General features: G+C 37.1%; 4 protein-coding genes and 1 long non-coding RNA gene across 8 annotated transcripts in view; 2 read left to right on the top strand and 3 right to left on the bottom strand.

Moving 5' to 3' along the window:
• Positions 1–420: 420 nt before the first annotated feature.
• On the bottom strand, positions 421–3,581 carry LOC113683837 (uncharacterized). Its single transcript, XM_027201120.2, has 2 exons — positions 3,092–3,581; positions 421–1,710 (listed from the first exon to the last, which is right to left on the bottom strand). The coding sequence occupies exons 1-2, from the start codon at positions 3,524–3,526 to the stop codon at positions 1,408–1,410; spliced, it is 738 nt and encodes a 245-aa protein (XP_027056921.2). The 5' UTR covers positions 3,527–3,581; the 3' UTR covers positions 421–1,407.
• A 5,826-nt stretch (positions 3,582–9,407) lies between these two features.
• On the top strand, positions 9,408–11,971 carry LOC113683835 (pyrroline-5-carboxylate reductase 1, mitochondrial). The gene has a single exon (XM_027201117.2). It carries the CDS (start codon positions 9,558–9,560, stop codon positions 10,377–10,379), a length of 822 nt encoding a protein of 273 aa, XP_027056918.2. The 5' UTR covers positions 9,408–9,557; the 3' UTR covers positions 10,380–11,971.
• A 979-nt stretch (positions 11,972–12,950) lies between these two features.
• On the bottom strand, positions 12,951–19,619 carry LOC113683830 (mitochondrial ornithine transporter 1). 2 transcript variants are annotated; one of them, XR_016182400.1, is made up of 6 exons: positions 18,640–19,592; positions 18,108–18,280; positions 16,419–16,491; positions 16,086–16,177; positions 15,128–15,197; positions 12,951–14,586 (listed from the first exon to the last, which is right to left on the bottom strand). XR_016182400.1 is itself a non-coding variant. In XM_027201110.2 (5 exons), exons 1-5 carry the CDS (start codon positions 19,116–19,118, stop codon positions 14,474–14,476), a joined length of 927 nt encoding a protein of 308 aa, XP_027056911.1. In that variant the 5' UTR covers positions 19,119–19,619; the 3' UTR covers positions 12,951–14,473. The 2 variants fall into 2 exon arrangements, 1 of the variants encoding a protein (XP_027056911.1); XM_027201110.2 differs by lacking the exon at positions 16,419–16,491 and having other exon boundaries at positions 18,640–19,619.
• Positions 19,620–19,752: 133 nt separating this feature from the next.
• Positions 19,753–23,258, top strand: LOC149035499 (uncharacterized). Of its 3 annotated transcripts, XR_016182401.1 has the most exons (6): positions 19,753–19,933; positions 20,973–21,146; positions 21,803–21,921; positions 22,231–22,339; positions 22,538–22,647; positions 22,764–23,258. XR_016182401.1 is itself a non-coding variant. In XM_089191870.1 (5 exons), the coding sequence occupies exons 1-4, from the start codon at positions 19,814–19,816 to the stop codon at positions 22,301–22,303; spliced, it is 486 nt and encodes a 161-aa protein (XP_089047996.1). In that variant the 5' UTR covers positions 19,753–19,813; the 3' UTR covers positions 22,304–22,339; positions 22,764–23,258. The 3 variants fall into 3 exon arrangements, 2 of the variants coding, with proteins under 2 accessions (XP_089047996.1, XP_089047994.1); XM_089191870.1 differs by lacking the exon at positions 22,538–22,647; XM_089191868.1 differs by having other exon boundaries at positions 22,538–23,258.
• LOC149035498 (uncharacterized) overlaps positions 20,349–23,595 on the bottom strand; it is a 4,045-nt gene continuing 798 nt past the window's right edge. Inside the window, exons 2-3 of the long non-coding RNA XR_016182402.1 lie at positions 23,361–23,487; positions 20,349–20,818 (exon numbers count right to left, since the gene is read on the bottom strand). This is a non-coding gene — a long non-coding RNA (uncharacterized LOC149035498). The remainder of the gene's footprint in view (positions 20,819–23,360; positions 23,488–23,595) is intronic.

Below are 23,595 nucleotides of genomic sequence, written 5' to 3'. Positions count from 1 at the left end.
TTATTCAAATGAAAGAAAGGGGTTTTTTTTAATCAAAAGAGGGAAATGATATTTTGAAGAGAAAGACAATTTACTCTAAATGTAAAAGTTTTTCTACCCATTATGAAAAAGTACCATAACATGACTGGATGACTGACACATAAAAACAATGAATCAAATTAGGCCTATCTGGGTTGCCACTAAACTTCAACTTTGACCTCTAAAGGAGACCAGGATCTACTTTCTCCTCCCAACAGAAATGATCACTGACTAAAGGAGTTCTTGATTATAAAACAACTTCCCCTTATCACCATTTTAGGAACTGTCTGAAGAACAGTAAGGAGAATGTGCATACTGATGTTAAGGTGTTAAGGGTTAGACACCCTATGAAGTTACAACTCTCAAAAGCTTGCTAGTGGTTTGGAATATCAAACAAAAATGTTTCCATGGAATGTTTTGATTCTCTTTATTTCATGAAGCTAAATTACAACCTCACACTTCCAAAATTTAACACCACAGTAATGTTGTAACTTGTCCTATTTACCAGTGTCTTATACAGATACATTTTTGTATCTGTTTCTAAATATTTCTATTGGTGACATGCAAGTTATACTCAAAAGAGCAATGTACATGGATTCCTTATACATCTATATTTAAAATTATTACCATTTGATGCTCTTTTTCCTTCCTTTTTATTGGCCAAGAGCAAACCACATGACTTATTTCTGGTTGCCTACATAGAGGGGTGTGTCCCTGCGAAGCACTTTAACTGTCTCCTGCCAAAACATTTTTAAAAAAATTACACTTTTCTTGGAAACGTATGTGATAGTGATTTCATAATGAAAGTATATTGAATTGTTGGTGCTGAATAATAATAAAGCAAGGAAACCATGGTTCCCAAGTTATAGTATCCAATTTAGAACAATCGATTTCAGCCTTCAGTACTTGTCTAATGTCCATACCAATTACCATTGATAACATTCTTTCATTGACAAGGCATTGGGATTCAGGATCAAAATTCCTTGTAATTATAAACTGAAGCAGACATTTGATTCCTCAGAAATACATTAACATTATTATCACCAAAAACAAATTAAGAGTTATCTTCATATAACTTAGATAATGCTTACAACTTATGTACACCACATCCTGTTTATATTTTCCACTAAATATCTCTCAAAGACTTGGACAATGAAACTTATTGTAGTGGCTTTAACATTTGACTTTACTCATAATAGGCCTGATTCAGCACAAACATTGTGCAAATGTGGAGAACACCACAACCAGTTTTCCAAAATGAGAATTTTCTTTGGTAAAATTGCAGGATAACTTTAAAACCCTTCTCACACGAACACTGTGGAGAAAGTCCAGGAACATCTTGTGTACAGTGAATAAGTTTCTTTGTACATAACAAGGTACATGTGCCAGCTAGGAATGTTTGGCCCTCATTTCAACAAACATTTTCTTCTTGTAGCATTCTTCATGAAACTGTTTATTGCCATCATTAATCCACTTCCCTGAAAAGCCATTTTCAGGATCAACACGGATGACATCAAAGCAGGCACTACAACGTGGTCCTGCATATTGAATGTAGCATTCCTCATGATACTTGCAGCCATTATAAACACCCCAGCTTCCAGACAGGCCTTTTTCAGGGAATGCAATCAGGGCAAAACAACAATGTTCACATTTTGGCCCCTTGCTTTTCAAATAGCACTCAGAATGATAAGCCTGAAAACAGATCACACAAAAAACAAAATTATTAAACGTAAGGTACCACAACTAAGATGGAACAGTTTGAGGAAGTAGAAAAAGTAGGGGGGAGGGGGACACATGGACAAGGGGAGAAACTAATTCCTATGCCCTATTCTTCTGACTTTGGCATCTCTGACCCTGACTACTTAAAACACTCCAGATTAATGATTAACAAATGTTTACATTTCTTCATTTCAATTCCATTCCCATCTCCAACCCCTTCCATTCTCATCACCCATACACATCCTGCATCCTATTCTCCTGCAATCCTACCCTGCTGTCACACTCCACAAAAAAAAAAAGAAACACCAAAAAAAATAAATAAGACTTTCCAAGACTGCATCCCCTGTCTTCCACTAAATTCATCTGAAAGTGATTTATATTCCTAGTCCTGACAGAATTTAAGAAATGTTTTTTACTTCTCAATTTTGCTTTGTTTTGTAATGTTCTGTTCTTCTCTCATCACATCTGTTGGAAATGTTTTCCCCTTCATCCAAATTTTTCCACATACTACTTCTCATTAACAGAATACCATCCAACAAAATGGTAGCCCTGTTTTAAACCTAGGGTAATACAACCCATCATCACAAAACTCACATCAATTTTCACCACAAAAATCAAAAGGTCTGGAGCAAATCAGCTTCATGCTTGTGAAAAACAAGTCACCAATGTCTTTTACAGAATTAGTGTAAAATCTGAGTCTACTCAGTTCTATTTTGTGCATGGGATTCATTGTGGTAAGAACAAGAAAGTAGCAAACTGTAGGATGATATTTGTTCCAGATGTTGGACAAAACAAAATCATCTTATGACATCAGCCATGCATATTAAGCGATGACCAAACACAGGGCAGCTAACATATAAACTTGGCATGATGTTTTTCTGCCCTCAAGTCTTGGAAGGTTTTCAAGCTCAAAATTGACTTTCATCTTAAAATAGCCTTCATATACGCTGCACAAGAGTTAAGTTTTCAAACAAATGTTCCCTCAAGGATTGGGAAATGTTGAACCTTAACAAAACATAACTAAATCACAATCTTAGATGGTCATGTGGAATCACTAAGCAAATATCATAAATGTTCATTAGGGCTTAGAGGCTAAATTTTTTGCCTCTGATAAAAACCAAATACAAATAACTCGATCGATCACTCAAATTGTAACAGTTTTGAGAGAGATGTGTTCAAATATTTTTCCAGTCCAATGCATACTCTTTGGCTCTTAAGCTAAGTTGGCTGATAATGCTCTCGTTCGAATAGCCCGCGATCTAGAATCAAAGATCGAACATCAAAATGGAATTAACAACATAATGTTTACTGCTTGAGTGTGTCTATTGTTATTATTTAATACAGCATAAGTTACCTTTAAACCTTGCCAAATCATCTCTCCACTAAATCCTTCGCTTTTGTCAGGGAGAATTGGATCAAAACAAGCACAACATCTCTCATCTGCATGATCGGGAAACACGGCTTTCAATTCACCTAAAAGAGTGTCTTTCTCTTGAGTGATATACGGAGGTGGAAGTGGCGTGGGTGAAGCCATAGCTCCTTCTACAGCTTCGGAATAAGGTGGCGGAGCATCGGCGTATGATGAAGAGGAAGTTGGAACTTTCTCGTCTTTCGCGGCAGCCATTGAAGAGTTATGTCTCCGAAGTTTTTGTCTTGCGAGCGCTAGATCTCCATTACACTCGCGAAGAACTTTCTCAGCAAGCTCTTTAGGAGCACCTGTCTCGTTTATTAGCGTCGTTAGTGTATTTTCAGAGTCGCTACCGCCAGGCTTAAAAAGTTTTTTCCACATTTTGCGTCCTATGTAAGCGGTGGCTGCACAAAAAGCAGCTGCTTGCAAAACTGAAGAGGTCTGGGTACTAAATACAGCTCAAGTGTCTCTCGTCACTAAGTAAGTGTCTCGTAAGTAATGGGCTCCCGCTCTGGTGTAATTTTTTGCTGACCTAACAAACAGATCTACTTTTATTTCGACTTCTTCAGTTTTTCCTCACTCTAAGATGGAACCCCGAAATGCAATAATTTCAACGTTTACTTTAAAACTGACGATCGATGTAGCTGTATAAACAGCTCGGGAGGAACTGGAATATGATCCAAGCCTGCCCAAAGGCACAAGACACAAACACCTTGTCAGATCACGGACTTCCTGAACCTACGTACTTCCAGTGCCATAGATCAATTTACGAACAGACAGGAGGCGCAGCTATGGGGATTCCGGTTTCTGCTGTTATCTCTGACCTTGACGTGGAGAGTTTTGAAGAACAAGCAGTAACATCATCACCCTAAAAATCCAGGATCTGCAAATGCTATGTAGATGACACCTTCACCATCTTGGCACGTGAGAGCGGAAAAGCTTCCTACAGTATTTAAACCACCAACAGCCTTCCATTCGCTTCATCATTCGGATGCAGAAAGCAACTGTCTACAACAAAAAGGCATACGCGCTGTTTTCAAGTCAGAGATTACCACGCTAGTACGATTAAAGGATGCCTTAAACCCGGCTAAACAGGATGGCGTAGTCTACAGCATTCGATGTGTGTGCGGGAGCGTCTACATCGGCGGAACTGGGAGATCTATGCAGAAGAGAATCAAGGAGCGCGAAAGGGATATCCGACTCGCTAAGACGCAGACCTACGCTTTTTCAGAGCACGCCCACAGCACCGGACACCGCCTGCTCTAGAACGAAGTAAAGTTTATTTATCGTGATTCCATTTCTACACACGCAGGGTGAAAGAGGAAATTCACATGAGACCTCACCGTAACTACATCAACAGGTACAGTGGGAAAGAAATCTCAGAAGCCTGGGTGCCGACGATCAAAAAACACAACAAGAGGAGAGCTGTGCAGCAGCAGAACACAGAGGGAACCTCATCCGAGAATACACCATGCAATCACAGCCGTGGAATTCCCTCCATAATAGCTGAGCACAACAGCATATAGGTTACACGTATTCAATCGACCTCATTACCTGAAGAAAGTGGCAGTATGCAGTTCGATGGGTGGTTCTTCACGCTCTTCGAGAAAAAGAAACCAGGGTCTATCCCCGTCGGAATCTAATTATTCCAGGGAGAACGAAAAGTAAATTGCGTGTGCCAAAAGGCCTAGAAACGATGATTATAACGTAAGCCTTGCCACATCCGACAATGACATGTCTGACATCGCAAACCTCACAGACAAGACGAGATCAAACACGCCAATGGTGGAAAAAGCCACCGGAGTAGATTTAATGCTCAACTCCCAAGTCGAATGTCCTTCAGGCAGAAACTCCAGGGTATTTCCTGCTGATGCATTCACTTTTAACTTGTCGCGTTCATTACAGCTTTTTTGCGTTTCCATCTTTCAGTGTGATCGCAGCATTTCTGTAAAAAAGTTCAGGAGATGCAGTGACTGGGATAGGTGTACTCCCAGGCTAGCCAACCTAGGCATGGTACTCGTAAAGACCAATTAACACCTTCCGAAAATACCATGGAGATGTATCTCACTGCACACCTAGCCCCGATAAAACTGGGGCCACTCAAAAACCTGCGGAAACTCGCGAAGCGAGAGCCTGTTCTATAGGCAAGCTGAACCTACCAGGATATCCAAAGGAAATACACCCACTCCGCAACTCGCTTCCAGTTCTAGTCTACCAGTTTTAAAGCAACAATCCACAAACATAAAGCTTGCTTCCTGACGCAATCGAGAAACAGCGCCATGACGGAAATCCTCAGGAGAGTGATACAACCATTTGTCAAAGTGATCAATATATCTTAAACGAAAAATGGACGAGACATCAGTGGACAAAACTACAATTGTCTCGAAAAGATCAACCGAAAATTAAGATTTTTTTTTTGTTTGTTGCACCCGCACTAAAAATGTCAAAGCTTTCAAATCCCGTCTAAGTTCGATCTGATAAGCTTATACGACAAATGATCGACAACTTTAACACCGCCTTGTTTATTTAGTCGATATTTAACAATTGGTTCATACGTCAGCGTGCGTTCATCGAGATATGAAGCACGCGGGAAGTTTGGAGAGCACGAAAGATGCGTAAGGGTTGCTCGAGGCGTAGCCGAGAGCAACTCTAGCTTCTTGAGTGCTTTCCAAACTTCCCAAGTGCTTCATGTATTGATGAATGCACAGCTGACGTATGAACCAATTGTTTTATAACATTTTCAACCCGATGGAAAATTTTTTTTCTCGAGGGATTTGTTTGCTGACGTCATGAGCGCACACAATAGGAATATGAAGCACGCTCGCGCAATAATTTACCAGCTATGTTATAAATCCAGTTGTTACCAAAGGAAAGATTTTGTCGGCAGTGCGTTCGAAGATTTGTTCGCTTGTTAAGTGTTGATAATGACAGAAATTTGTCCAGTTATACAACTTTTTCCCGTGGGTGGAGAAACTCTTGTGTCGAAGCGCCAATATTAATGAGGACCTGCTCCCAGGCTAGCAAAACTAGGCTTTGATCGATAAACATCAGCATAGTTCGGAAAGTTTATTTTCGGTTGATGTAATAAGGCTTTCATTCTTGTGGTTAGTTTCCATAGATGTTACACTCCGTCAAAATCGATGAGGTCAGTATTGTCTCAATGGCATTAGCGAGCCAGGAAACCACGGAATGCGCGGGGTATAGAAAAGACACCAAAATAGACAGTTATCGTCGAAAGTTTCAAAAGACGTCAAAATAAGCCAAAGTTTGATCTATTTTCATCAGTTAATTACTCTATTAATCTATATGACTATAAAACCGAGGTGATGGTTACAGCATTTTATGGACTTGCAAACCGGAAATGAGAACATCACCAATCCGTTAGGTCTTCATTTAGTCTACGTGACTTCAGTGTAAAAATAAATTTGTAATTATCAGCCTTTTAATGAAAACCAAGAGTTTATAATCTCCTGTGAAAACACAATTACTTATTTTTTAAAACTCTTCAGGAGAACTGTACAACGAAAGCACGCAATTTTCATATCTTCTATATAACCAGAAACAAGAGATTACGAACTGTTTGTAATCTCTTGCCAGAAATCGAACGGAGCTTCTGCCACAGTAATACCACACAAAACAAGATTGTCTACTTTTTCAGGAACATTAAAATATCACCCTACCAAAATTTATTATCAGTGTGTTATTTTGTGCATATTGCCTACGGCTCTTTCGATTTACAAGCACGTCAGATTTAATACTGATCAAGAGAAATATTAATGGTTCATATTTTCTTGATACTGATGCAGTGTAACCTTGTCCCTGATTCAATGTGACCGCTCAGTTAATTAGTTCATATATAACCCAGATGACGATCTATGTAACCTAGCCCCTTTAAAAGTTATTCATTGACACAATGCCGTGAAACCAGTTCTATGTCACAGAAACACCAGTTTTCTAACTCTTCAGGATATTTGTATGTTATGAAGTATTTAGTCAGTTAAGTATGTTTTAGTCATTTGCTTACATTTACCATTTATTACTACTTATTTAGGTTTACGCTATTGTGACGAGTTTCCGAATTATGACTGCCTTGTCTAACTTCAAATAGCGCGTGAACGCGCATAGCTTGTCAAAGAACCTTGCTTTAGACCCATACGAGTTTTCTTGTTTTGGCTTTCGTAGTCAAAATTTATTTGGTTGATCGGAAGCATGACATACATTGTTGTTGATTTGTGGATTCTTGCACCGAAAAGTGTTTTAGTTACTGTTCTGACAACTAATGTTTAATCTTCTTAGGTCAGTTAGTCAGTATGCCCACTTAGTCAATATATATGCTTGTTTACTTAGTAGCAGTGCAAGTCAGTTACAAGTAGTCAGAAGTCAGTAAGAAGTTGAGGAGTATCAAGAGTGAGAGAGTGATCGAACAAAGTTAGAGTCAGGCAGCCAGAGGAAAGCAGAGTGAAGTAAATTTGAAGTTATTAGAATCTCAGAGAGCCGACAGATAAAAGAAAAATGAAAAAGAATGGTCGAGACGCCATTGTGCCTTTCGTAAAAACGTATTGTGATCTGCAGCTGGTTTCCTCGTCATTGCGACCCAGCAGTATAAAGAATCCAATATATTTCAGTTCAAGTGAGTGATACAAAATATCTATGTTATCATCATAACATCGAATCAAAACTGTCTCATGCATATACATCACTAACAATGAATAACTGATACAAGCTTAAATGTTTTCCGAGAGCTTTAAAGGTTATTCAGGTCAACCACTTATAAAGAGACTGGAGAGAGGATAAATTTTCTCGATGCACTCTTCAATTTATGGTCCCTCAGATTAACTGGATTAGGTAACCTCGAAAATTGCTTATTTTCTTTTAGCAGAAAAATAAAATCAATTATCTATATTGATTCTACGTATTAAAAAATTGCGTCAATTTTCACGCGTCAAAAAACTTTCATTGACTAAAGACCACCGAACTGAGTGACTCGCTGGTCGTAAAGGAAGCTCCTATTTTCTATTTCAAGGTCTCTTTGAATGGAAATGATAAGTCAATTTTATCTCCCTCCATTACTACTGTAAACTGGGTAGAGGTCATTAAATATATTGCTCACTTCCGGAAAGTTATTTAAGCACAATTTTGTTTTGTTATCAGATTATGATATTAATTTCATCCCGCTAACTTAGTTGCGTCAATAAAGTACTGATGACCGATACTTATCTCGAATAAAATTCCTTGCGGCTAGATCTTCAGAGGGGGGTAAATTTTTAAAGACCTGCCCAGCAACTTCGTCAAAATACTGAAACTAGAGAGCGAGTTTTTTTCGCTCGTCACAAGGATAAAGAAAAAAATCTGTAGCAACTGTGAAGGGAAAAGCTAAAAAAGGGCTAGAAAACGCCTGATTCTCTTGTTCATCAATAGATTTTTCAACGAACATCATAATTGTGCACCATGTCTGTTGAACAATGGTTGACTAATCTTTGACGGATAAAGCCCGCCACATCGATCTGCATAAGAACAGCAGGGTTAAGTTCAATACGAGCTATTTGCCTTGACGATGACGTTCATATGACGATAGATGAATAATTGGTTTCCCTTCCAAATGTTTTAACGATTTTTATTCTTTTCTGTAATCTAATGAATTCAATTTCTTTGTTGCAAAAGAACAAATCCCACTTATTCTGACGTCATCCATTTTCAGTGAAGAAACATCCGCGCGCCACCATTTTTACGAAAGAGAAAAATAGGTTTTCTGCCAAAGAATGCAAAATTTGTCATATCAGCTTGGAAATAAAACTTTCTGCAAGGTTCAAAGTCTAAAAAACATAGATGTCATTTAACCCTTTAACTCCTAAGATCTCATTAGTAATTCTCCTTACTGTCTATCATATAATTCGTGTGATATTAGCATGGAGAATTTGGTATTGGAGCAACTCATAATCCCCTAATTTATATTTTTCTTTATTCTCATCGCTTGTCTGCTTGATATTGTATTGATATTGTAAGGGGAAATTCTATCTTGATCACTCTTGGGAGTTAAAGGGTTAAAGAACATCTCTTAAACCTTACCTCACCCCCCCCCCCCCCCCTTTTCTTTTAGTAGTTGACATATCACGTTCCTTCAAACGCTTCCTGAGAGAAAAAAGAATGTTTTGAGGGCCAAAGAAAAAAAAAAGACTCGAAAAGTGAACATTCACCCGTTGGTACTATTTTCCCAAAGTACTTTCGCGTGACAATTTTGTGACCTGTAAAGGTTCTTTTGTTTTATTGATCGCGCCTGTGATTGGCTTTCAAAGAAATTGCGCGAGTTTTCATTGGACAAATCACCACACAATTCTCTTTGTCGTTGCGAAGGTAGAACAAATTTTGCGAAAAGGTACGAGAGATTCATTTGGAATCTGGTAGCCTTCACACCATGAGTTCAATACCATCATTAGGTTTTATTGGCGGAGGGAAAGCAGCACAAGTTCTTGCTAAAGGGTTTTTATCCGCTGGAGTTATCAAGGCAAATGAAATCTTCGCCAGTGCTCCGTCTGAAAGAGACTTGAACCAGTTTCGCACCATGGGCTGTAACGTGAGTAACGATAATAAGTGGGTAATGAAAGAAAGTAATTTTGTGTTCCTCGCAATAAAGGCCAAAGTTTTCCCTGATGTTTTCAAAGAAATTTCTCCTGTGGCAACGAGAAATCATTTATTGGCATCCATTGCGGCTGGAGTTACCTTGGATTATATGCAAAATTCCTTGCCGGGAAGAAGTCGGATTGTTCGAATGATGTTGAACACCCCAGTGCAGTTTCGCGAAGGAGTCACCGCTCTAACATTCGGTAAATTTGCCCGTGAAGAAGATTACACCCTTGTACATCAGCTGATGTCTTCTGTGGGATATAGCTTTGATGTTGACGAAGAACTGATGGATGTGATGACTGCTCTAACCGGTGGTGGGCCAGCCTACCTGTACATGGCGATCGAAGCTTTAGCGGACGGCGCTGTTCGGGCCGGATTGAATCGCCAAGAAGCCATGAAATTAGCGGCTAAAACGTGTGCTGGAGCAGCAAAAATGGTGTTAGAAAGTGGACAACATCCAGGAGAACTGAAAGATGCTGTGTGTTCTGCCGGGGGTTCGACTATAGCTGGAATAAACGCTCTTGAAGAGAGTGGTTTTCGAGGAGCTTTGATGAAAGCTGTTCACGCCGCCACCGAACGTGCTAAAGAACTCGGAAAAAACGGCACACGGTGAAAAAAGCTAAAGAAAGGATAAATTCAGCGTTGAAACGTTTCTCTGGTTTAAATATATGATGAAATATAGCCGAATTGTTGCCATACCGACAAATAAAAATTATATTTTATTGGGAGATTCCTCGGCTCGACCTATGCCACGTGGCTATCCTGTTTACACCAGTGTTACTACGTCAGTCTTCGCGCCAATTGGTCACAAATAACTGTTTAAATATTGACTCTCTGGTGGGATGACACAGAAACAATAACTCTATTTATGACCAGCAGCCACCTTAGGTGTGTTGCTTCATCGTCTCATTTTGAAAATAGAATTTGAGGAGAAATATATTTATAATCTCCATTGGCCAGGTAAGAAATATATTTTTATCTAGTAGTTGGTTAAACTTTTAAATTTTCCAGTCAAATTGATTTTATTGCTATATTTAGTGCTAGATTAATTTCTGATCTTATGTAGGTTGCCATTGGAACAATTTGTTTGTTTGAGACTACACTATACAGAAAATGCTAACCTTCATGGAAAAACGAAAAATAGATTTTAATTAATTAAAAATTTTTAAAGTTATAAATGTTTAGTTTGTTTACTTGTCTTTCAGTCAAAACACTTGAATTTGGTGCACATAGGCCACTCTAAAAGTTTGATTTATTCAGGTAATGTCGCAATTGGCCAAATACAATATCTACTGTTATGCTATTTTTAACCCTTTCACTTCCAAGATCTCATTTGTAATTCTCAAAACTGTCTGCCATACAATTCTTGGGATGTTAGTTAGAGAATCTGGTACTGGACCAACTAATAATTCCCTAATTTATCTATATTTTTTTTTGTATGTTTGATATTGTAAAGAGAAATTCTTTCAGATATGGTTTGACGCTACTCTGCTTCAAAGATTTAATGAATGTAACTGAAAAGTTACAATTTTTAGACCCAAGTTTCGACACTGCTGTCTAGTGCCTTCATCAGGGGTGATCTAAACACTGCAACAAGAGGTCGTTTTATACACTCACTAATTAGCTAGCCTTTTTTCTGACAAGATGTAAATAGGTGTCAGGAAGTAAGCCGCCATCATCATGATATATAGGAGCATGGGCGGAGTTGATATGCCAGGCTCCCAGACAAAGGCGCCAGTGGTAATGCCGATAAGTGGTGATAATTTTAGACTTGTCCCACCCAGTTGTATGGTTGGTTAGTCATGTGTGCCCTGATAAAGCTGAATTTTCTTTTTTGCAGAAGAAGACCGCTTTTGATGCTCTTTCAAACGTGTACCAAACCGATGTTTGGTCTGTCCAATATACTCGTGATCAGAGTCGTTGCACTGAATAGAATCAGTAGTGTGGGTTCATTGTTCTTTCATAACAGGGTCTTCACGTTCGGCAAAAATATGCCCCAAAGTCCGAAAAGGTTTTTGAGCTACTCTAACATTGTGGCTATTCAGAATTTTCTTGATGGGTTTCATAACACCCTGAATGTATCACCCCTCAACTCTGGCTACGCTCCTTTAAATCATGATGATGGCGGCTTACTTCCTGACGCCTATTTACAATGTTAGGGTTAGAGCAATAGCTGTCATATAATTAAAGATTCTTGAAAGAGATTGAGCATAATGTGTTGTGTCAGTGGGGAGAGGATCAATTATAATAACTATAATATAATGGTTTCTTGACAGTACTTCCCCTAATTCTAAAAATAAGATATTCTGTGCCTTGAAAGGAAAAAACAGAGAAACCTTATCAAAATGTTCCTAATTTCCAGTCTGGAAGATTTTGTTTTTGAAAATAGTATTTCTCTAGTGGCCCTGGTAAAAGAACCATAGGAAGTAATTTTTCCTCACATTATTTGGCAAGCTATTTGAAACTATGAGCTGAATAGTGTATACTTCCATAAGAACTAACAGTTGAGGAATTGAGGATGATCCTAAGTTATAGGCACCAACCAAGTGTAAATAGACATGCAGGTATTCAAACCAGACCTGGGAGCAGGGTACACAATTAGAGTGCTTGCCTCCCTCTGCAGGCCCAGGTTTGATTCTTAGACCTTATTTCACATTTGAGTTGAGTTTGTTATTGGTTTTTGTCCTTGGTCTGAGAGTTTTCTCTGTATCTTTGTTTTCCCTCCCACTACAAAAACCAACATTTCAAATAACAATTTGACCTGGAATTAGTGGACAAGAAGAGCCACCGCTAAATTCCCCATTATTGGTATTATTATTTAATCAGTATGTGATATCCATAAGCAAAACACTGGCAAATTCTAATAACTGATATGTTCCCTGATACCAGTGTTCAATCAAGTTGTTTTATCATCATAATCATGTTCTTGGGAATCTCTCTGTTAAAGCTCAGGAAAGCAGTCTATCATTTACCAAAAACAGGTGGAATCAAGAACCCATTGCAGCAGTAACATTCCATTTTCCTTGAGGAGATCAATGACCCTTAAAACCCAGAGAGTGACCAGCACTTACTCTTTCCTTACAGTAATACTGCAGAATCATTCAATAAAGATAGTTTTGCACTAGTGAAAAAAAGACTCCATAAGTGGGTCATTAACTACGAGGTTAACGCTTTTCACTACATATTTTTTTTTTGTCAAAATCTTTATTAAAACATCAAAATTTCAAGCTTCTGGAGGTTTCTATCCTTTAAAAATAACATAATACTACATAATACTACACAAATAAATCAAAGATACTGGCAAGTACCATCAGTAAAAAAAAAAAAACAAAAAAAAAAAACAAAATCCTACTGACTAGCTTCACAAATGGCTAGATTATGTGACTGATTCAATCTTTACTTTACAGAAGCCACCTTTTCAGGTAATTTGGTTTCATCAATGGAGTTGATAACAGCTACTGCAAAGATGTACTAAAGCTGACATTCTGAGCATCAGAAACTCTTTACACCGCCAAATTTACAGTATCAACTAAGTCAGTAAATCAGATTATCTTGCAAAACCTTCTGACACAGCACCACAATTTCTTCAGAAACTTACCCTTTTATTCACCTTTTCAGATGGTGAATTTATATTAAAAACAAAGAAAATTAAGAATTTCAGTCATGATGACTTTTGTAGTTATTTTAAAATAGTCACTCATATTTTAAATAATAGCTATAGCATTCAGGATGTTAATAAATAAGCCAGGCCTTAATTTAGCTATTCATTCCTTTATTTAACATCTAACTGAAAATGAAACCATGTTATTGCTGAAATATAAATATATCATTTGTACATAAAAAACCCTACCTAACTAAGTATATGAATATGGGAGCGATCTTTGCAGTAATGAACCCTACTTAAGCAGTAGAAAAAAACTTCAGGCCTGTACAGAATCTGAACCCATGACCTCTGTGATACTGGAGCAGTTCTCTACCAACTGAGCTAATAAGCCAATTGTGAGCTGGACATTATGTTTGGTTTGTAATAAACCCACGAAGTGATGAATCAACGACTGTAAACTGCAGTTCACATGTATGCTTTTAATACTTTCACAATCAGTGATTCATCACTCCAAAGGTATATTCCCTTTGCTTTCCTTATAAAAATGAAATATTATTAATATCTTTGCATAATATATGTTAAACTGTTGAATAATTTGTATCAGTTAATAACAGATACTTGTGAAATGCCAGAATTTCTTATCATGGCAAGCAATGAAGATACCAAACTTCTTGTGGTAACAGGATGAATCTACACATTGTTTTCCCTTTTTAAAAGTGCCTTTGTGTGTCTCATTGACAACACTAAAGAAGGATTTATGGTTCCAGTAACATTAGGTTTCAGAAGAAAAAAAAAATGGTAAATGAGTTAAACAACTTTATCTGTGTGAGCATATTTCTGCAAGCACATCTTATAAGCAGATGAACTTGATGGCTTTCATTATTACAAATAATTATTGCATCATTAGCTATTAAAATGGGCAGATAATTCCTTGCTACCGTGCTCGAGTTAAGAGTTTTCTGTTCTATTGCTTATAGCATCCTTTTGCAGTTTCCCTTGGCTCACATGAGGAAAATATCACTGTAAGTCAAACAAGACATTTGGCTTTATCCCTACATGTAGCCATGCTACTCTACTTAATACTAAGAAGTGAGCAGAGTGAATTAAACATTTTCCAGCAGTTTCTGTGTTCCTTCATATGCCACAAACAAAGCTCCGCATGCTGGAAAACATCGTACGAGTGTTGGTCCGAGGCCCTTATACAAAGCTCTTGGCCCTGTATGAAAAAAGATAATCCAAATTAACAAAAATGTAACTTTTGAATAACTGTGGTTTAGCAAACTGTACAATTAAGAATTAACCTTACACCATGAAGCATGAAAATTTTGTGCAATTTGCAACCATTTTGATATTTGTAGGAACACATTTTCATGAATAACTCAAGTTGACACTGAACATTTTCTAAAAAATTAAATAAATGTCTTAATGGAATATTCCAATTTAAATAAAAAACATAGAGTTGAAGCACACTCACTGGAAACATTCCATCTATTATCAATTACAAATTTCTCAAAGCAATGACAACACCAGCAACAACAACAACAACAAATAAATCAAAAAACTTACCCCTAAAACCTGTCTACCTTCCTGGATTTTTTAAAATTAATTAAGGCACCAGATTTAAATGGAAATACATTCCATAGGCCTTTCTATCTGGAGGGAATCATTTTGGCTGGTTGAAAAACTTCAGACAATTAATTACCAGGCAAGTGTCAGTCAACACAGTATTGTGTATATTTTAAATGCACATTACGTACCTTCATTACGAACAATCTGAAACATTGTCTCAAAGAAGCCTGGTACTTTGTCAGAGCCCTGGGTCAGTATCTGCACAGAAAAAAGTTATCAATGTAGGTTTAATCACATAGATCAGCTTACTAGTGCAAGAGCTCACAACCCTTTAAAACCTTTTATCACCCAGAAGTGATTAACATGTAACTTCTTCCCATAACATCCATATATTGTCCAGAAAATAGGTAACAAGAATACTCCAACTTATTGGGTGAAAGTTGTCATCTTGATGTAAGACCAAATTCTCCTTACTGATTTGGAAGGAAATGTGAGGCAGCTAGAAGGGAAAATTAACACTCAGATCTTGGGAGCAAAGGTGACTGACTTCAAATAACCCTTTACACCCTAACATCATTATGCACATTCTCCACACTGTTCTCTATACATTTCCTAAGGTGCTGATGAAGAGAATTTGATTAACAATCAAGAGCTTCCTCAGTTGGCGATCATTTCTTTTATTCTCAAGACCTTAAAGTGTGATTCTGGGTGATACTATAGGCAGAAATTTGATGCTAGTCACTCTTAAGGGTCAAAGGGATAAATACAAAATTCTTTCAGTTGCTAAAAAAGATTTTACTGGAAAAAATTAGTGATAAAAGCAGACAAAAAAAATTGACTTACTGAGAGTAAGGAAAGCACTGAGAAGTTAAATTATACTTTTAAAGTCATAGATTTACTTTTTTAGTTGTAAAGTATTTACAGAGCAACAACAGAAGAATAACACCGAAGGAGAAAAGGTTACAAGATCCTTCACCTTTGGATTCTTTAGGATAACTTGTCAAAAAAAAATTACAACTATAGAAAGAAATCAAATATTAAAAGTAATTGCTGAGAAAGTAGAGTAACCTTAATGCCTATGAGCAAAAATGGAGGGAGACTGGATAGCAGAGTGTCAAGGAACAGTGCACATTGTGGTAAAAGTACCTGGATGCGAGACTTGATGACATCAGCAGGAAATATAGCAATCCAGAGAGAAACACCAGCAATACCACCACAAAAAGTAAGCCGCACAGCACCTACAAAAAAGTGTAAAATACATAAATTACAATCACTTAAACTGTTCAGTGATACACCTTTAATGCTCATATTGGAAATGCCAAGTCTAAGGCATGGTAACATACATTAGACCCCTTGAAATGATTAACATGTAACCTCTCCCTACAATATCCATATGTAAACCAGCAAACAGGTAATGAGTATACTTTAACTCATCAGGTACAAATTGTTATCATGTCTAACGGTAAGTGGTCAAGTCACCTGAGAGTGATCTTGCCTGAAGTCGTGTCACCTGAAACCTGAGTCACACTGTCCGAAATTTTAGTCATGTTACCTGAAAGAAAAAGTCAAGTCACCCAGAGAAACAAATACTAAAAACATCAGAATTTCAGTGTACATTTGAGTAACAATTCTAAAAATGTTGTTCCTTTCTTACAACAAAGGGAAGCGTTGTCCATTTCTAACAACAAAATGAAGCATTGTTCATTGGTATGTACTCGTTTCTTACTCACAGACATTTCGTAAGCTTGATAAACTCTTTCTTGGTTTCTAACAACACCACAACGACTTTGACCACAAAGAAAATTGATCATATGGTTGGAATTGAAATATGTTTGAGTAACAATTCTAAAAGCGTTAGTCGTTTCTAACTACAAAGGGAAGCGCTGTTCGTTTCTAACAACAAAATGAAATGTTGACCTTTCACCAACTTGATGAATGTGACAATCTACACTTGTTTACCAAGTTTTTTCATGTTATGGATAAGAAAGTCACATATAGACACAACAGAACTTTACTTGTTAAAATAAATAAAGATAAAGTTTCCCAAGATTACGAAACATCTGTGAGTAAGAAACGATTACATATCAAATGAACAACACTTCATTTTGTTTTTAGAAATGAACAACATTTCCCTTCGTTGAAAGGAACAAACAACACTTTTAGAATCTTCAAGGAGTTGCTTTAATGATAAAAATTTCCCAACTTCATAGCCTATTTACAGTCTGAAATTCTGATGTTTTCAGTATTTGTTTCTTCGGGGAACATAATTAAAATTTTGGGCAACATGACTCAGGTTTCAGGCGACATGACTTCAGGCGAGATGATTCTCGAGCGACTTGACTGTAAACCTGTCTAAAACCAAATTCTTGTAATTACATAACAAGGAAATTTGTAGCAGCTAGAGGGGAGAATTGAAGATTCAGAGGAGTAAAGGGGTTAATATGTGAGATAAAAGATCAATTAATGAGTTGAAATTTCATCCTCAGTACTTTTCATATCCAAAATTCCTGGGAAGACTGTTCAAGTTGTACCTCTGAGATTGGGATAAAAGTTCAGTTAGAACCATCTTAGTGTTATCTACACAGATCTTGGTGGCAAACACTGAGTTCACAGTGGCCAGAAATATATTTCATGAAGAGGACAAATGGAAAGACTTTAACATCTTAATACAAGGTGGATTTCACTTTATCTAAAAAAAATAGTTTTCTGAGTAACTTACAGTGCAACCAGTTGTACTGTCACTCAAACAATAATAAGCAATTTCACTCCAGGAAGCAACACGGTCTATTTATGACATAATCTAACTTCAAAACTTGGAAACCAATCAACACAAACATACTTAACCCTTTACACCCCAACATCAGTATCCAAATTCTCAATACTCTTCTCCATGCTTTTCCTTTAGTACTGACAAGGAGAATTTTTTAAAATAATCAAAACTTCTTCATTCAAATTTTCTTTGATTTTTTTCTTAGATAATTCTTAGATTATTTCCTATACTTTTATGATCTTGATGGATGATTCAGTAACATTGCTATAAATAAAATTAGAAGCAACCCCACTTTCAAGGGTTAAATAAGTTCTAGACTTTTTCAATCCTCAGTGTGGATTCAACATATAATGCAATCACAACATCAAACTAAAATTCAAATTGAAAACAAATCTTACCGAGATCATCAACAGTTTTTCCCTCTGGGGTGAGGAAATATCGGCTCAACTCATAGCCTCCAAAGAAGAAGAAGTAACCAGGTACTTCACGAACCAATGTTGATGTCATTCCTCGAAAAAGACCCAAAAAACCATCCTCACGAATGATCTGCATTGTCACTTGCACCACACCACTGTGGAGGAATAAAAATGACATTTTTTGATCATTCACAAGGGGTTCAATGAAAAAAGACCTCTTACTACCATCTGCAAATATTTTCACTATCAGCAGCAACTTTCAAAAGATGAAATTAGGTTAATTAACCCTTTAACTCCCATGTGTGACCAAGACAGAATTTCTCCTTAAAATGTTGATACAATATCAAGCAGACAAGCAATGAGAATGAAGAAGAGTACCAATAAGGGGATTATTAATTGATCCAATACCAAATTCTCCATAGTAACATCATAAGAATGGTATGACAGTAAGTGAGTAAGGAGAATTTCTGGTTAGATCTTGGGAGTGAAAGGGATAAGTAAAGTAAGTTGTTACCTCTTAGCCCCAGTTTTTCCAGCCATAATATTCATTTGATGTTGTGCTTGAAGCCTACATTTCACTAATTCTGTTGGACATAATGCAAACGAAGAGAAGACTGCTGCTCCACTCCCGGCAAACGCTCTATTCAATATACTCAACTCTTTTTCATCTTTCTTCCCCACTAACTTTTTCACTAACGTTAAACACTGACCATAAAATAAGAACAAGACAGAATTTTCCGCAATGTTAGCAGCTAATGAAGGGATTGTTCCTGCATATAGTCCACGAAATCCCTCCTGTTTCAATGTCTTAACACCACAGTCGAAGGCAGTTTTGAAAAGCGACGGGAAAGTCTGCATCTTGACCTTAATTGTGTCGAAAGGTTGTCCTGCCATCACACACGCAGTACCCCCAATAGCGCCTGCCGTAAAGTCTTTTACCATTCGCTTCATAACACTCAGATCAACATTCATCGCAGAAGAGGATTCCACCATATTTTCCCTTTAGCTATCAACTTTACGTCCGCGTGGTTGTAAACTTGGGCAAGAGAAGCGTGGTGAAAAACTGTCTGCGCAGGTGACAGCGTGGGATTCCAAAAATTTCGTCAAGCGACTCAGTTGTAGACGGATGTTTCTTGAAAATTTACCACCAAGGATAGATCTGAGGATAGATGTCGCACTCCTTGAATATATCAAAGACAGAAACTCAGCGGCATGTGCAGAGGGAACGTTTTGCGGAAGAAATACGAATAAGAATGTACGAAATATCAAAGGTTGGTAATAAAAGTACAGGTCCTCTTTATGAAGTATATCAAAGCCTTCCACAAACTATCGCTTCTAGTCGGGAACAAGCCAAAATATTTCTGTCAGAGAGTTCTTTACACTCCTTTTCCGTAAGGCCTCATCAAAGCCCTCTTGAATGTCCTCAATATAAATGACTGCTAACAAGTCAGTAATACTAGAAGCTATTTAGCGGGTCGCGAATTCCCACGTAGACTCTGTGACCCCCTTCCGCAGTATGATTTTATTGTGTCAGCGGTCGTCCCACTTTAGTAATAACTAACTAAGGGGAGCTCAACTTGGGGACTAGGGTTGAATCAGCTGTTAATTATAACCAGCGGCAAGAATCCCGCGCTACTAGTTAAAGTCACGTCCCCATCAGGGCTCATGGGCCTTTCCTTGCTAACGAGATGTCATCCGAATTTTTTGCAACGCGGGCTACTAGCCTTAGCTGTAATCCAAATAGTTCTGGCAAACAATCTACGCTAGTTAAGAAGGAAATCGAGTTTCTTCATGCAAACCTCTGCGAGGTACGCGTTGATAGTGACTACGGTTACGGGTTTTTAGATGGGACAGAGGAACGGAGGGAAGATCTCATTGAGCAATTCACCACATTGAATTCTACATGTTTTGTGCGCTCCACAACAGAGGTCAAGGAAAGGTCGCGGAGATCATCCGAAAATAGTATTTTCAATCTTCTTTACTTTTTCTTTTGAGCATTTTAGGTTTGCAATTTTCGGGAATAGGAAAACGATTGCGCAAAACAGAGGACGAATACAGTCAAGGAAGGCCATGCCAGGGTTTTCATGTTTATATTACAAAACAACTTGACCTTTCGCTGCCTTTTGTTTGTTAAGGGCGGAAATATGCTAGTCATTTATGGAGCCCAGATGCGACGTCCATATCTTAATGAAGAAATGAAAGCGAAATATTATGTCGCAACAGTTCAATAAAATTTAGCCATCAAGTGGCCAGGATTTTAATTTCGGTAATTATCCGAAGGCATTTACAGCATCCGTTCCACACGTGCGTTGACAGACTATTGCACAACTTTCACCGGTGAGAAAATGAGTACGAAGAAATGCTAAATCATCGTCATAAAAGTCAACAATCATTCACAGTTGTCAAGATTTAGCGACTATTTAATAAAGCGTTTTTCGTAGTCTAAAAATGATCACATTTTTCTTTAACCTCGGCCCGAAAGGTTTTTAACAGTTTACACGGGTTTGGAAGAAAAGACAAGGCGCTGTGAAAAACATGCGCGTGTGGACCAGATCTGTTTTGTTTGCACTCTTTTTTCTTTTTTTTTGAAAAACAAAGAAAGCAGCCCAAAATTATGAAAGCTTGAGTCTCCAGAAATCTTTAATTTAATTTAATTTCTGACTTGCTAGCCACTCTTCCTCCTGGCACTTTATCTGCAAAAGAAACACAGAAAATTAAAGAGGAGATCCCTAGTTTTGTAGATGGATGGTTAACTGATACGGTGAGCAGTACTGTATTCCAGTAACTATTCGAAAGATTAATTTTGTATATCTTCAGTTGTTAAATTCGTTGTGCTTCTCTTTGCAGATCGTTGATGCCACACTGTGGAAACTAACAAAAATCTTTGCTGCTGACAGTACCCTTTGTCAGTTGGTGAAACATGGGGCAAGTACCCGTAGATTGTGGATGGGCGAGAGGTTCCATGGAATTGAAAAAATTGTTATTCCAATGAATATCACTGGACATCACTGGACATTACTGGTAAGTCGAGGATGCTATTCATACTGTACATTTTTTTTTAAAAAAATAGTCATCTCTAAAAATTTGTATTATATTCTTTAGATAAATTGAACATTGTACACATGACTCAGGACTTCGTTTTGACGACATAAAATAAATGTGTTCAAATATTTTAGATAACAAGGAATCTATCCGTGTCTACATTGATCCTATTCATGGAAACAAACATCCAAATGAAATAACAGCAGCTTCCAATACGGTGAGCAGTACTGTTTTCCAGTAACTATTTGAAAGATTAATTTTGTATATCTTCAGTTGTTAAAGTCGTTGTGCTTCTCTTTGTAGATCGTTGATGCTACACTGTGGAAACTAACAAAACTCAACCAAAAAATCTTTGCTGCTGACAGTACCCTTTGTCAGTTGGTGAAACATGGGGCAAGTACCCGTAGATTGTGGATGGGCGAGAGGTTCCATGGAATTGAAAAAATTTTTATTCCAATGAATATCACTGGACATCACTGGACATTACTGGTAAGTCGAGGATGCTATTCATACTGTACATTTTTTTTTATAAAATAGTCATCTCTAAAATTTGTATTATATTCTTTAGATAAATTGAACATTGTACACATGACTCAGGACTTCGTTTTGACGACATAAAATAAATGTGTTCAAAGATTTTAGATAACAAGGAATCTATCCGTGTCTACATTGATCCTATTCATGGAAACAAACATCCAAATGAAATAACAGCAGCTTCCAATCCCAGCCTGTACAGACTTATAAATAACATAAGGTGAGTTTCTGTATTCCCAGCAAGACCCTGTGTTTCATTGTTGTGAGAGTTATGAATGGCCATTGTACTGGCCACATTGTTTTTATGATTTTTCAGCTATATATATATATATATATATATATATATATATATATATATATATATATATATATATGAGTAATTAAGTGACTTCATGTAACATAAACTTAACTAAACCTAACTTAATTGATTCCATCAATCGCCAGGAATTAATATTGAGACAATGTTCATAACTCATTTTTGTAGCTATATCCAGTAGCATTTATGAAAATGGTTGCAATCTTTCTGTAGTGAGGCTGCTGACATCAAAACAGGCTGGAAAAGTAAAGAGTGGGCATGCCTCGAGCCACCCCATTTTAAGTAAACTGATGGATTCAACTGTGGAGTACTTATTTGTAAGGTAATCTTTAGAGTAGTATAAAGCATTAGATAAGTGAGCTCATAGGTACCAATTCCATCAATATCTTTGACATTAAACAGTCAAAACATTATAATGTCATTCCATAGCAGTTTTTAAAGAAACATTATCAGAATATTTACATTTTTACATCAACCAATCTTACATCATATATAATATAACTACAAGATCGATTGTTAGTTTGCCAGGAACTTGTGTGATAACAGACCGATCACAAAGGTCAATGTTTCTATCGAGAGGATGAAGCTTCTATCCAACCTGTTTGGCAGCTGTTACGATGACATTTTGAGGTACAATAATTATGCCTTTCTTATCATTACAATCACCACTGTGTATTGTGTTTAATCCCAAAAAACAAATTGAGAATTAAGTAATCATTTTGAACTTTTACTTCACTTTTTGGCAGAGGAAGGGATGTTCTTGTTTGCAAGGTGTGTCAGATGGATGACAATGAAGACTGGCTTGGCTGCGATAGATGTGGACAGTTCTTCCATGCTAGTTGTTTAGGAGTGAACTTTGCCACAGCATTGCAAAATCCTTTCTTTTATTGTCCATGATCATACACTTAATCTTCTTTTCATTTTTAAAGTATGTGATGGAGTTGTGGCTCAGCTTGTTGAAATTTACATTCAAGGGAAAAAAATTGTGAGAAAGTGTATTTTCTAAAGCAAGCTATATAATTTAAATCATTTTTTTCCAAAGAATATGGAGTAAAAGGGCCCAAGATGTGTACTGTTAAGAGACCAATCATTTAAGTCAGTTAAAATTTGACCGACTGAATGTGATCAGTAATACTTCTTTGTTACAGTCACAGCAAATGTTCCTTGATTTAGGCACTCATTTGCTGAGAAACTGATGAAATAGATATGTCATGCTCATTAAACATCTTTTTGGACAAGAACCATGGAACCAATATTTTCAGAAACTGTAATTGTAAAGAAAACAAGAAAGAACCAAAAGGCACACACACAAGCAAAAGATAAAATACTAAACAAGAACTTACTGAAGAGAAAATTGAAGACACACTTCCAGAAGCGGGTGATAAAATGCCCTTTTTTACCCTGTATGTTCCAATCTGATTGATAAACCATTTACCAACCATTTACAAGACTAATGGCTGAAGCATTAACCTGTGAAAAATATTATCAAATTGGAGTTGATGATAAAATTAAGAAGGTCCGGTTCTAAATAATTCATATCCTTGTACTGTTAACAACAAAAGCAACAAAAAAACCACT

Source organism: Pocillopora damicornis, chromosome 13 (assembly GCF_964200805.1).
Source record: "Pocillopora damicornis chromosome 13, jaPocDami1.2, whole genome shotgun sequence".
Classification (NCBI taxonomy): domain Eukaryota; kingdom Metazoa; phylum Cnidaria; class Anthozoa; order Scleractinia; family Pocilloporidae; genus Pocillopora; species Pocillopora damicornis.
The sequence above is the reverse complement of the archived record's forward strand: the minus strand, read 5'-3'. Positions and strand labels throughout refer to the sequence as shown.

Coding starts and splice junctions, on each gene's coding strand:
- LOC113683830 (XM_027201110.2), bottom strand. CDS start 19,118: ATGGTGGAATCCTCTTCTGCGATGAATGTTGATCTGAGTGTTATGAAG. Junction 18,281..18,639: donor GGAAAAACTGGGGCTAAGAG/GTAACAACTTAC, acceptor ATTCCTCCACAG/TGGTGTGGTGCAAGTGACAA. Junction 16,178..18,107: donor AAAAACTGTTGATGATCTCG/GTAAGATTTGTT, acceptor ACTTTTTTGTAG/GTGCTGTGCGGCTTACTTTT.
- LOC113683835 (XM_027201117.2), top strand. CDS start 9,558: ATGAGTTCAATACCATCATTAGGTTTTATTGGCGGAGGGAAAGCAGCA.
- LOC113683837 (XM_027201120.2), bottom strand. CDS start 3,526: ATGTGGAAAAAACTTTTTAAGCCTGGCGGTAGCGACTCTGAAAATACA. Junction 1,711..3,091: donor TGATTTGGCAAGGTTTAAAG/GTAACTTATGCT, acceptor ATCTGTTTTCAG/GCTTATCATTCTGAGTGCTA.
- LOC149035499 (XM_089191870.1), top strand. CDS start 19,814: ATGTCATCCGAATTTTTTGCAACGCGGGCTACTAGCCTTAGCTGTAAT. Junction 19,934..20,972: donor TTCATGCAAACCTCTGCGAG/GTACGCGTTGAT, acceptor TTCTCTTTGCAG/ATCGTTGATGCCACACTGTG. Junction 21,147..21,802: donor GACATCACTGGACATTACTG/GTAAGTCGAGGA, acceptor ATGTGTTCAAAG/ATTTTAGATAACAAGGAATC.